The sequence below is a fragment of the Entelurus aequoreus genome, linkage group LG14 (assembly GCF_033978785.1).
Source record: "Entelurus aequoreus isolate RoL-2023_Sb linkage group LG14, RoL_Eaeq_v1.1, whole genome shotgun sequence".
Classification (NCBI taxonomy): domain Eukaryota; kingdom Metazoa; phylum Chordata; class Actinopteri; order Syngnathiformes; family Syngnathidae; genus Entelurus; species Entelurus aequoreus.
This window is the reverse complement of record NC_084744.1, coordinates 51481611-51495852: the sequence shown is the minus strand read 5'-3', so window position 1 is coordinate 51495852 and position 14242 is coordinate 51481611. Positions and strand designations below refer to the sequence as shown.

General features: G+C 37.8%; 1 protein-coding gene across 2 annotated transcripts in view; it reads left to right on the top strand.

Annotated features, from left to right (window-relative positions):
• Positions 1–14242, top strand: part of fnip1 (folliculin interacting protein 1) — a 142003-nt gene that overhangs the window by 53666 nt on the left and 74095 nt on the right. For both annotated transcript variants that reach the window (XM_062070142.1, XM_062070141.1), the window contains exons 3-5: positions 1163–1392; positions 9404–9478; positions 9579–9670. In XM_062070142.1, coding sequence (XP_061926126.1) covers positions 1163–1392; positions 9404–9478; positions 9579–9670 — 397 coding nt within the window. The remainder of the gene's footprint in view (positions 1–1162; positions 1393–9403; positions 9479–9578; positions 9671–14242) is intronic.

Genomic DNA, 14242 nt, shown 5'->3' with positions numbered 1-14242 from the left:
AGGCACTGCCTTTGCGTGCCGGCCCAGTCACATAATACCTACGGCTTTTCACACACACAAGTGAATGCAAGCATACTTGGTCAACAGCCATACAGGTCACACTGAGGGTAGCCGTATAAACAACTTTAACACTGTTACAAATATGCGCCACACTGTGAACCCACACCAAACGAGAATGACAAACACATTTCGGGAGAACATCCGTACCGTAACACAACATAAGCACAACAGAACAAATACCCAGAACCCCCTTGCAGCACTAACTCTTCCGGGACACTACAATATACACCCAACCCCGCCCACCTCAACCTCCTCATGCTCTCTCAGGGAGAGCATGTCCCAAATTCCAAGCTGCTGTTTTGAGGCATGTTAAAAAAAATAATGCACTTTGTGACTTCAATAATAAATATTGCAGTGCCATGTTGGCATTTTTTTTCCATAACTTGAGTTGATTTATTTTGGAAAACCTTGTTACATTGTTTAATGCATCCAGCGGAGCATCACAACAAAATTAGGCATAATAATGTCTCAATTCCACGACTGTATACATCGGTATTGGTTGATATCGGAATCGGTAATTAAGAGTTGGACAATATCGGAATATCGGATATCAGCAAAAAAGCCATTATCGGACATCTCTAGTGGGAATCTTTGTGCACCTTACGGATTTGATTCAAAATACATTCTTGGGGTGAAGATTTGATTCAGAGTCAATTTTTGATTCAAAACTATTCTGGTCAGTGGCCTTAGAGGTTCCGCCCTGAGATCGGTAGGTCGTGAGTTCAAACCCCGACCAAGTCATACCAAAGACTATACAAATGGGACCCATTACCTCCCTGCTTGGCACTCAGCATCAAGGGTTGAAATTGGGAATTAAATCACCAAAATGATGCCCGGGCGCGGCCACCGCTGCTGCTCACTGTTCCCTTCACCACCCAGGGGGTGGAACAAGGGGAGGGGTCAAATGCAGAGGACACATTTCACCACACCTAGTGTGTGTGTGTGTGTGTGTGACAATCATTGGTACTTTAACTTTACTGCCACGGTTGCCCTGGTTCAATTCCAGCCCTGCAACTACTTATGATTAAGGGCTGCATGTCCACTGCTTGCATACAGATCCTCATTCAGTGATTGGCGCTGTCCTGGCCTTTTTTTTTTCCAGGGCACCGAGGCACAGGTGAAGATGTTTGGCAAATGTTGCCAGCTGCGTCCGACAGGGGGCAGCAGCAGCTCCTTGGATAGCTCGTCCTCCTGCACCTCGGAAAGCAAGGAACCGGGCCACCGCTTCCAGGGTTCCAAGTGTTCGTCCGACGTGGTCATGCTCGGCGAGATGATGTTTGGATCTGTGGGCATGAGCTACAAAGGATCTACCCTGAAAATCCACCAGATCAGGTAGGAAGACACCTTTTTCTACATTTCTACGATTTCAACATACAAAACTCTTGTATTGCATGTTATTAAATTGGGTAGCTATTGATACAGCTGGGAATATAGAGAACTATTGGTCATGGTCAGGGTCTCAAGGAGCATCACATGTTTACAGTTGCTTTCTTCAACATGTGTGAAATGGTTCTTGATAATCAAAATACGGTCAATCCTCGCCACACCGTGCTTCAAAGTTTGCAGCTTTTTAAAAAAAAAAATTTAAAAGCATGCTCTACATCAGGGCTCTCCAAAGAGCGGCCGGCAGCTCGAGGTTTGTTGGGCCGTCCCATTTACCGTATTTTTCGGACTATAAGTCGCTCCGGAGTATAAGTCACGCCGGCCGAAAATGCATAATAAAGAAGGAAAAAAACATATAAGTCGCCTGTTCAGTGTTTACAAAGACGCGCTCCTCTTTAACGCTAACGTTAATTAGTTGTGCAAATACCTTTTACAACATTAACAGTTACATATATTATGTACAAACGAACAATTAACTTTCACTTTAATCATACTATCATCATCATCATCGGTCTTACCTCTCAGTTGCAGCCACATTGACCCCTTCTGAGCGCCTATTTTCAGCTGCTGGGAATATTGTAAACCAGAAAAGAACCAGCCTCACCCCAGAGCATGTAGACATGCTAACCTTTCTTCATTACAACTGTTAGTCACTCACTGGAATGAGTAGAATTGGTTATTGTGTACTGTGTTGGACTGGATGTTTATTTTGCACATTTTAAAAGCAATACTTAATGTTTACAGTGCTCCAGAATATTTAGATTGGCACTTTTTTGTGCTGGTTGTTTATCTTTATTTTTGCACGTTTTAAAGCAAAATAAGCAATACTTTTACTTTTGTTGAAATGTTTACACTGTTGTTACAGAATATTTCGTTTTGCACTTTTTTGTATTGGATGTTTATCTTTATTTTTGCACATTTTAAAGCAAAATAAGCAATACTTTTACTTTTGAAATGCTTATACTATTGCAGAATATTAAGATTTGCACTGGATGTTGACTTTTATATTTGCACATTAAAAAGGAAATAAGCTACTTTTAATTTTTTTAACTGTTAAAAGTTTTAAATGTTTACATTGTTACAGAATATTTTGTCATGTTGTTGTCAATGTTGACTGAGTGGCTATACTTTTTTTTTTTGTAAATAAAAGCCATGCCTTTTGAAAAAACTGGCCTACATTTATTTTTTCATCTTAATTTTAAATAAAAAAATAATCGGTAAAAGGAAAAATAATCTATAGATTAATCAGGAAAAAAATAATCTATAGAGTAATCGATTAATCGAAAAATAATCCATAGATTAATCGATACAAAAATAATCGTTAGCTGCAGCCTTACTAAATAATATTATTTGATATTTTACAGCAGGGGTCACCAACGCGGTGCCCGCGGGCACCAGGTCGCCCGTAAGGACCAGATGAGTCGCCCGCGGGCCTGTTCTAAAAAAAAAAAAAAAAAAAAAAATTTAAAATTTTTATTTTTATTTTTTATTTTTTAAATTAAATCTACATAGAAAAACACAAGATACACTTTCAATCAGTGCATAAACCCAAACAACCTCCCCCATGCACACTCATCCACACCCACTCACACAAAAGGGGTTATTTCTTTCTGCTACCAATATTCTGGTTCCCACAACATAGACAACACATCTGCAAGGGATACAGTCCCTGAAGCACACATGATTGTTTAGGCTGCTGGTCCACTAACATTTTCATTAATTACTATTTTTTATGTAATTATTTTTATATTTTTTTACTTTCTTTTTGATCCAAGAAAATGTTTTTTATTTATTTATCTTATTTTTTTAAAAAGGGCCTTATCTTCAACAGACCAGGTTGTCAATGAAATTAGATTTGTTTAAAGGGTTTTTTAAACCAGGCCCAGTCCAGATAATGTCCAAGTCGGACTCAGCAACACACACCTTCATTCATGTACACAGAAAAAAATTAGGGAACACAACAGATTGCATATAATTTATAAACAAAATTACATTTTCAAAATAAGCATTTATGTACAGTCCAGATTATGTCCAGGTCACTCAAATTAGGGAACACAACAACAGATATCATATAATCTATAAACATAATTATATTTTCAAAATAAGACTTTGAGGACTTCTCATCTTTTTTTTAATGTTTTTTGGCATCATTATCGTTTTCAACCATGTAACTTTCTAAAGTTAGAAAATACTGAATAAATGTTTTAAAGAAAGTAATACTAAGTGAATATCTGTGTTTGGCCTTAAAAATAAACATTTTACAGAGTACTATAATTAAATTGACTAAATCATGATTGTCAATGAACTCTCCTAAAATAACAGAAACCACATTAAGCTTCATAAACAAACCAATCCTTAAACACATTTTTTCAACTTCCACCCAAAACAAAGACACAATATGACAATACCAAAACAAATGCAGGGTGGATTCAGGCTCCTGACAACAAAATCGGCAATCATCTGACTCTGTCATATTCCATAATTTAACATTTTCCCTGTGGGTAAGAAGTTATAAATAATTTTAATTTGAAAATAACGATTTTGCACATCGATAGTGGTTTTATAGATTAGTTTGAATATGGCATCCCATGGCAACGGGCAGTCAAAAAAGTCCTCCCATTTTCCATTTGTGTTGTATGAGGCAGCCTTCAAAGATTTCTTTATTAAATAAAAATTATATATTTTTCTATTTATTTTAGTTCCTTTTTGCCAACTAGAATTTCTTATTAGAGGTTTACAAACTAATAATTTAGTAGTTCCATAATTAATTATTTGTTTCCATCTTTTCCCAATTACTCCAGTTAGTTGATAAAATGAAAAGCTTGAGCAAGCATCACCATACATAGCTCTAAATTCATCATACTTCATAATTTTACCATTCTCATTGATAATATCATTGACAAAAATTATTCCTCTTTCAAACACATTTTTCCAAAAGAAAGGCTTTCCATCTATTACAATATTAGAGTTCATCCATATTAACTGCTGCAAAATATCGTCTCTTTTTTCTGGCACATAAAATTGAAAACACCACTATGAGTGGATTGTTTCCTTTATGAACCCCGCCATGTTTCCCAGCAGACTCTCTGGGAGGGGATCACTTGTAAAAAAGGATACAATTTCTTTTGATACAGTACATGTTTTTTGTCCAACAGGACATTTGTGTACCACTCAATGTTTAAATACATCTTTGGAACAATTGATGCTTTTAAAGACAGACACATAGCTTCAAGGTTGAGAAGTTTCAGGCCCCCATATTCATACTCTTTGTACAAAACCTTTCTTTTAATCTTTTCTGGTTTGCCGTTCCAGACAAAATCGAAGACCCTCCGCTCATAAATCTTAAAACAGTTTTGTGATGGAGCTGGTAATGACAAAAACAAATAAATAAATTGAGGAATAATTAACGAGTTGGCAATAGACATTTTACCATACAAGGTTAGGGATTTCCCTTTCCATAATTGCATAATTTTGTCCAGCTTTCTTAGTCGATTATCATAATTTACTGAGCTTAGATCTTCCAGATTTTCTGGGACAACAACACCAAGTATGTTAACTGGTCCATCTGTCCACAAAACAGGCACTTTGCATTCCATTCGAGAGGACGTTCCCTTTAGATTTCCGATCCTTAACATTTTACATTTATCATAATTAAGCTTAAGGCCAGATTGCTGTGAAAATATGTCCAAAAGATTAAGAAGGTTCCGCAAACAATGAGGAAAAATCTTATCTTTGTGAATCAGCCTTTTCTGACATGAACTTCATCAAGAACAAACACAGAACACGCCTCACTGATGCACATCTGCAAGACTCACTCAGAGTTGCAGTGTCAAGTTACACACCAGAGTACAACACACTAGTTAACAGCATGCAATGCCAGGCTTCCCACTAACTGACAAAGAAACAGATAACAGATTTGGTGTCCAGTTCAAAGTGTGACATGATTTAAAAATTTGAGAGTTTACTTTTGTATTTTACATGAGTTATTATTTGTACAAACATGGTGCAAAGTAATTCATGATTTGTTAAAAAATGTTAGTGGCTAGCTAGTTAAAATGGAATATTGTGATTTCACAAGACTGTCTTAGAAGTGATCATTTGAAAATGTTCAATTTGAAAAATGTGCACTTAGAGAAAATATAAAAATAAAGTGTTGCATATTGATATTTATCTGTTTCTATATATATTTATTGTGAGAAATCATTAAGATGATCAGTGTTTCCACAAAGATAAATATCATTAATTATTAATAACAGAGTTAAAGGTAAATTGAGCAAATTGGCTATTTCTGGCAATTTATTTAAGTGTGTATCTAACTGGTAGCCCTTCGCATTAATCAGTACCCAAGAAGTAGCCCTTGGTTTCAAAAATGTTGGTGACCCCTGTTTTACAGTAATGTGTTAATAATTTCACACATAAGTCGCTCCTGTGTATAAATCGCACCCCCGGCCAAACTATGAAAACAACTGCCAACTTATAGTCCGAAAAATACGGTTGTCGGAAAAAAACAGCAGTAAAAATGTAGGGAATAAAGAGCAAAAAGACGTAATGTAAAGAGGAAAATAGCTGAACATTTGAAATAACATTTGAAAAGTGTAAAGATTTGGAGGACTTTTTGATATTTTTTGTTTAAAAAAAAAAAGCTACAAGCAGAATTATGTATATTGGACAGACCTGTAATAACTTATGATAGTACACATTGTCTCCTATAACACAAAGATTGCACTAAGTTTTGTCTTTAAATATACATTCATGGTCAAAAGTTTACATACACTTGTAAAGAACATAATGTCATGGCTGTCTTGAGTTTCCAATAATTTCTACAACTCTTATTTTTTTGTGATAGAGTGATTGGAGCACATACTTGTTGGTCACAAAAAACATTCATGAAGTTTGGTTCTTTTATGAATTTATTATGGGTCCACTGAAAATGTGACAAACTGCTGGGTCAAAAGTATACATACAGCAATGTTAATATTTGGTTACATGTCCCTTGGCAAGTTTCACTGCATGGTAGCCATCCACAAGCTTCTGGTTGAATTTTTGACCACTCCTCTTGACAAAATTGGTGCAGTTCAGCTTAATTTGTTGGTTTTCTGACATGGACTTGTTTCTTCAGCATTGTCCACACGTTTAAGTCAGGACTTTGGGAAGGCCATTCTAAAACCTTAATTCTAGCCTGATTTAGCCATTCCTTTACCACTTTTGACGTGTGTTTGGGGTCATTGTCCTGTTGGAACACCCAACTGCACCCAAGACCCAACCTCCGGGCTGATGATTTTAGGTTGTCCTGAAGAATTTGGAGGTAATTCTCCTTTTTCATTGTCCCATTTACTCTCTGTAAAGCACCAGTGTAATATATTGGCAGCAAAACAGGCCAAGAGCATAATACTACCACCACAATGCCAAGGGACATGTAACCAAATATTACATGTCCCTTGGCAAGTTTCACTGCAATAAGGCGCTTTTGGTAACCATCCACAAGCTTCTGGTTGAATTTTTGACCACTCCTCTTGACAACATTGGTGCAGTTCAGCTAAATTTGTTGGTTTTCTGACATGGACTTGTTTCTTCAGCATTGTCCACACGTTTAAGTCAGGACTTTGGGAAGGACATTCTAAAACCTTAATTCTAGCCTCATTTAGCCATTCCTTTACCACTTTTGACGTGTGTTTGGGGTCATTGTCCTGTTGGAACACCCAACTGCGCCCAAGACCCAACCTCCGGGCTGATGATTTTAGGTTGTCCTGAAGAATTTGGAGGTAATCCTCCTTTTTCATTGTCCCATTTACTCTCTGTAAAGCACCAGTTCCATTGGCAGCAAAACAGGCCCAGAGCATAATACTACTACCACCATGCTTGACGGTAGGCTTGGTGTTCCTGGGATTAAAGGCCTCAGCTTTTCTCCTCCAAACATATTGCTGGGTATTGTGGCCATACAGATACATTTTTGTTTCATCTGACCACGGAACTTTCCTCCAAACGGTCTTATCTTTGTCCATGTAATTTTGGCAATATAGTGTATGTATTAGACCAACATAACAAGAGGGTGATGGCTCAACAAGCTCTCTTTTGTACAGGAAGCAATGTCATCAAAACGGCAGCTACCATAAAGCTTCCAACGACACACAAAACGAATAAATAAATGAATGAAGTAAGGCTGAAACGACGCGTCGACATAGTCGACGTCATCGGTTACGTAAATACGTCGACGCCGTTTTTGTGCGTCGACGCGTCTCATATTTACGTCACACTACCGTCATGGCGAAGCGCAAAGCAGACGATCAAAGCAGACGATGCGAGCGGTGCGAGCGAGGGGGGAAAAGCATGCCAAAAGTGGTCAAAAGTCTGGGAGTATTTCAATACACAGCCTAATAATGTTGTTGTATGCACACTGTGTCGAGCGGAAATGGCCTATCATAGCAGCACAACGGCTATGAACGAACATTTGAAAAGAAAACCATCAACTAGTCAATCGTCCGCGCGAGTATACGTTGTCATCATTACACAAAAACATGAATGTGTCATTTGTATCTGCTAGGGGTGTAACGGTACGTGTTTTGTATTGAACCGTTTCGGTACGGGGCTTTCGGTTCGGTACGGGGGTGTACCGAACGAGTTTCTAAGCTAAAGCTAACTTTAGCTGCTAAAGTCTTAACAAGCTCCTTCGCTCCTCTGCCTCTGTCTCAGCACGCAGCATTGTCCCACCCACACAACCATCTGATTGGTACACACGAAGCATTAGCAGCCAATCAGCAGTGCGTATTCAGAACGCATGTAGTCAGCGCTTCAGCGTGGAGCAGATAGGTGTTTAGCAGGTGAGCATCAGGCAGCGGACTCTCCCCAAATGATAATAAACACCTCCCAGTCAACTACTAGTAACATCACTATGAGCCCGTTGACCTTCTAGAAACTTAAACTGCAGCTCAGCTCGCTCGCAGTCCTGGTTTGAGGTGAAGGCTAATTACCTCTCAGTTCCAGCCACATCGACCCCTTCTGAGTGCCTATTTTCAGCTGCTGGGAATATTGTAAACAAGAAAAGAAGCAGAGCATGTAGACATGCTAACCTTTCTTCATTACAACTGTTAGTCACTCACTGGAATGAGTAGAATTGGTTATTGTGTACTGTGTTGGACTGGATGTTTATTTTGCACATTTTAAAAGCAATACTTAATGTTTACAGTGCTCCAGAATATTTAGATTGGCACTTTTTTGTATTGGATGTTTATCTTTATTTTTGCACATTTTAGCAAATAAGCAATACTTTCACTTTGGTTGAAATGTTTACACTGTTGTTACAGAATATTTCGTTTTGCACTTTTTTGTATTGGATGTTTATCTTTTATTTTTGCACATTTTAAAGCAAAATAAGCAATACTTTTACTTTTGAAATGCTTATACTATTGCATGTTTACTTTTATATTTGCACATTAAAAAGCAAATAAGCTACTTTAAATGTTGTTAAATGTTAAAAGTTTTAAATGTTTACATTGTTACAGAATATTAAGTCATGTTGTTGTCAATGTTGACTGAGTGGCCATACTTCTTTTTTTTTGTAAATAAAAGCCATGCCTTTTGAAAAAACGGGCCTACATTTATTTTTTCATCTTCATTTTGAATAAAAAAATAATCGGCAAAAGGAAAAATAATCTATAGATTAATCGAAAAAAATAATAATTTATAGATTAACCGATTAATCGAAAAAATAATCTATAGATTAATCGATAGAAAAATGATCGTTAGCTGCAGCCTTAGAATGAAGCGATATTTGGCTCCATCTAAACGTTCGTAGACCGAAAAGAAGGGTTCGTGAATCGAGTTTCCACTGTATCAGTATATGTCGATATCTGTAAAAAAAAGCAACATCAGACATCCCTAGTGTCGACAGAAGTATCAAATGTGAAGACGTGCATTATCATCACCCTGCTGACCTTCGTCCTCTCCTCTGTCGCCATATCAGGTCGCCGCCTCAGCTGATGCTGAGTAAGGTGTTTACAGCCAGGACAGGAGGCAGCGTGTACGGCAGTCTCAACACGTAAGCGCACACACACACACACACACACACACACACACATACTGCAGTGTGTCTTCCTGTCTTGTTCTTCACGTGAGACTTTGTTGCGTGTGTCACACAGGTTACAGGACAGTCTGGAGTTTATAGCACAGGACGGCAACACCCTGAGGCCCGATCAAAACACCTGCTCAAACAATCTCCTAGGGAACATAGGTAACCATGGCAACAGCACTCCTGCAGCCTCCATGGAGGAAGGTTCCACAGCACAAATCATATAGGGCTTGAAAGTGTGACATGGAAACACTTTGCATTGTGGGTCTTGCTGGACTCTGACTGTCTTATTTACATGGCTGAATACTAGACTTTGTGCTTTGTTTTTTTTTGTTTTTTTTAACAAGTTCAATGTGTGCCATCGTTAACGGCCACAATCGTTTTCTACTTTTAGAAAAAAAAGGATTTGGGGAGATTTTTCTCATTTACAAGATGTCCGATAATGGCTTTTTTGCCGATATCCGATATTCCGATATTGTCCAACTCTTAATTACCGATTCCGATATCAACCGATACCGATATATACAGTCGTGGAATTAACACATTATTATGCCTAATTTTGTTGTGATGCCCCGCTGGATGCATTAAACAATGTAACAAGGTTTTCCAAAATAAATCAACTCAAGTTATGGAAAAAAATGCCAACATTGCAACATTCAAACGTCCATCCATCCATTTTCTACCACTTGTCCCAGTGTGAAAATGCTTTGAACATACCAACATGTACCAGGTGATGGCGTTAAAAGTCATGTTTGATAGTCTCACAGCTGCTATCAAGGCCATTCATTGTCTCTATATTAACATCAAAACTAGGGATGATAAATGCTTTAAAATGTATTATCGGAAATGATCCGTATCGGTTTCAAAATTATCGGTATCGGTTTCAAAAAGTAAAATTGATGACTTTTAAAAAATGCAGATGTGTACACGGACGTAGGGAGAAGTACAGAGCGCCAATAAACCTTAAAGGCACTTCCTTTGCGTGCCGGCCCAATCACATAATATCTACGGCTTTTCACACACACAAGTGAATGCAAGTCATACTTGGTCAACAGCCATACAGGTCACACTGAGGGTGACCGTATAAACAACTTCAACACTGTTACAAATATGAGCCACACTATGAACCCACACCAAACAAGAATGACAAACACATTTCGGGAGAACATCCGCACCGTAACACAACAGAACAAATACCCAGAACCCCTTGCAGCACTAACTCTTCCGGGACGCTACAATATACACCCCCGCTATCTCCTACCCCACCCCGCCCACCTCAACCTCCTCATGCTCTCTCAGGGAGAGCATGTCCCAAATTCCAAGCTGCTGTTTTGAGGCATGTTAAAAAAAATAATGCACTTTGTGACTTCAATAATAAATATGGCAGTGCCATGTTGGCATTTTCTTCCATAACTTGAGTTGATTTATTTAGATTTATTTTGGAAAACCTTGTTACATTGTTTAATGCATCCAGCGGGGCATCACAACAAAATTAGGCATAATAATGTGTTCATTCCACGACTGTATATATCAGTATCGTTTGATATCGGAATCGATAATTAAGAGTTGGACAATATCGGAATATCGGATATCGGCAAAAAAGCCGTTATCTTACATCTCTAGCTACAATATAAACAAATGCCATTGGTGGGTCTATACCTAACATCCACTGTAAAGATACCACATACAATAGCGTATCTCACTGGGGTGAGTTTTCCTTGCCCGTATGTGGGCTCTGCACCGAGGATGTCGTTGTGGCTTGTACAGCCCTTTGAGACACTTGTGATTTAGGGCTATATAAATAAACATTGATTGATTGATTGATTGATTGATTGATCTAGTCAATACTACTATGATTACATCGATATTTTTTAGCATCACAAAATCTTCTTTCCTTTAAAAAAAATTTATATTATGTTTATAAACTCAGGAAATATGTCCCTGGACACATGAGGACTTTGAATATGACCAATGTATGATCCTGTAACGACTTGGTATCGGATTGATACCCAAATTTGTGGTATCATCCAAAACTAATGTAAAGTATCTAACAACAGAAGAATAAGTGATTATTACATTTTAACAGAAGTGTAGATAGAACATGTTAAAAGAGAAAGTAAGCAGATATTAACAGTAAATGAACAAGTAGATTAATCATTCATTTTCTACCACTTGTCCTTAATAATGTTGACAAAATAATAGAATGATAAATGACACAATATGTTACTGCATATGTCAGCAGCTAAATTAGGAGCCTTTGTTTGTCTCCTTACTACTAAAAGACAAGTTGTCTTGTATGTACACTATTTTATTTAAGGACAAACTTGCAATAATAAACATATGTTTAATGTACCCTAAGATTTTGTGTTAAAATTAAGCCAATAATGACTTTTTTTGTGGTCCCTTTATTTAGAAAAGTACCAAAGTACTGAAATATTTTGGTACCAGTACCAAAATCAGGACAACACTAGTAACAATGAGCTTGTTTTTCGGGGGGAAACAAGGCTGGGGAACCTCACGCATCTCGAACACATAAGAGATTAAAAAAAACCCCGCAAAATACGCACAATTTGAACAAAGGACAAAGTGCCTTAACAGACTTTGCATGCTGAAATTTTTCACCGGTATTAAAACTGACTCCGATGACAAAATATCAGCAAGTTTGGACATGCTCATAGCTCATAAGAGTCAATTCCACCGTTTTTTGTTATTCTTTCCATTTGCGAGCCTTTGGTCCCTTGTTTTTTATTCTATTTTGTACAATCCATTTAATCTAGTTTGTTGTCCACTTTCATATTGTAGACAAATCCTTTCATCAATCAAGTATGTCTACCCAGGCCCCACAATGCTTTGTGAAATCACTTGGCTTTTTCGAGCCCTATATAATTTGTGTTGTTCGAATACGTACTGTCTATAACAGGGGTGTCAAACTCATTTTGGATCGGGGGGGCCACATGGAGAAAAATCTACTCCCAAGTACACTGCAAAAACTGAAATCTAAGTAAGATTAAATATCTCAAATAAGGGTGATAATTGCTTAGTCTTCCCTCGATGGTAAGGCACACACTCAAACACACACAGTTTATTTGTTTTGCACACGTTAACAAAGTTAAAGTACATCACATGTTTACAGTAGGAACACTGCAAAAACTGAAATCTAAGTAAGATTAAATATCTCATAAGGGTGATATTTGCTTATTTTCTGTCTGATAAGATCATTCTTATCACTAAGCAGATTTTATGTTAGAGTGTTTTACTTGTTTTAAGGGTTTTGGTCCCAAATGATCTCAGTAAGATATTACAGCTTGTTGCTGAGATTTGATGACCTATATTGAGTAAAACATGCTTGAAACTAGAATATCAACTGTTGCAAAGCTGTGTCATCAACACTCACAAGTATAAAACTACTTTTTTTAAAGTAATTTCTTACTTCAAGCATGAAAAAAAAAATCATGATGCCGAGCGCATATCATTATGTCAAGATAATGGCACTAGCATTTACTTAAAGGCCTACTGAAATGAAATTATTTTATTTAAACGGGGATAGCAGATCCATTCTATGTGTCATACTTGATCATTTCGCGATATTGCCATATTTTTGCTGAAAGGATTTAGTATAGAACAACGACGATAAAGTTCGCAACTTTTGGTCGCCGATAAAAAAAAGCCTTGCCTGTACCGGAAGTAGCGTGACGTCACAGGAGGAAGGATTCCTCACAATTCCCCGTTGTTTACAATGGAGCGAGAGAGATTCGGACCAAGAAAGCGACAATTACCCCATTAATTTGAGCGAGGATGAAAGATTCGTGGATGAGGAACGTTAGAGTGAAGGACTAGAGAGGCAGTGCAGGGTGTATCTTTTTTCGCTCTGACCGTAACTTAGGTACAAGGTCTCATTGGATTCCACACACTCTCCTTTTTCTATTGTGGATCACGGATTTGTATTTTAAACCACCTCGGATTCTATATCTTCTTGAAAATGAGAGTCGAGAACGCGAAATGGACATTCACAGTGACTTTTATCTCCACGACAATACATCGTTGACGCACTTTAGCTACGGAGCTAACGTGATAGCATCGGGCTCAAATGCAGATAGAAACAAAATTTAAAAAACCCTGACTGGAAGGATAGACAGAAAATCAACAATACTATTAAACCATGGACATGTAAATACACGGTTAATAATTTCCAGCTTGGCGAAGCTTAACAATTGAAGCTAACTAACTTAGCTACGGAGCTAACGTGATAGCATCAGGCTCAAATGCAGATAGAAACAAAATTAAAAAAAACCCTGACTGGAAGGATAGACAGAAGATCAACAATACTATTAAACCATGAACATGTAAATACATGGTTAATAATTTCCAGCTTGGCGAAGATTAGCAATTGAAGCTAACTACGGAGCGGCGGCGGGCGTTGTAGCTTTCAACGACACCCCGGCCGCCATCAGAGTCGGCAAGAAACATATATTTCCCTAAAGTTACGTATGTGACATGCACGTAGCGACACGCACGTACGGGCAAGCGATCAAATGTTTGGAAGCCAAAACTGTACTCACGGTAGTGCGTCTGCTATCCTGCTCAAACACAACACAACCTCCTGATTGTGTTGCTGTAGTCCACTGCTAATACACCGATCGCACCTACAACTTTCTTATTTGCAGTCTCCATTGTCCATTAAACAAATTGCAAAAGATTCACCAACACAGATGTCCAGATTACTGTGGAATTGTT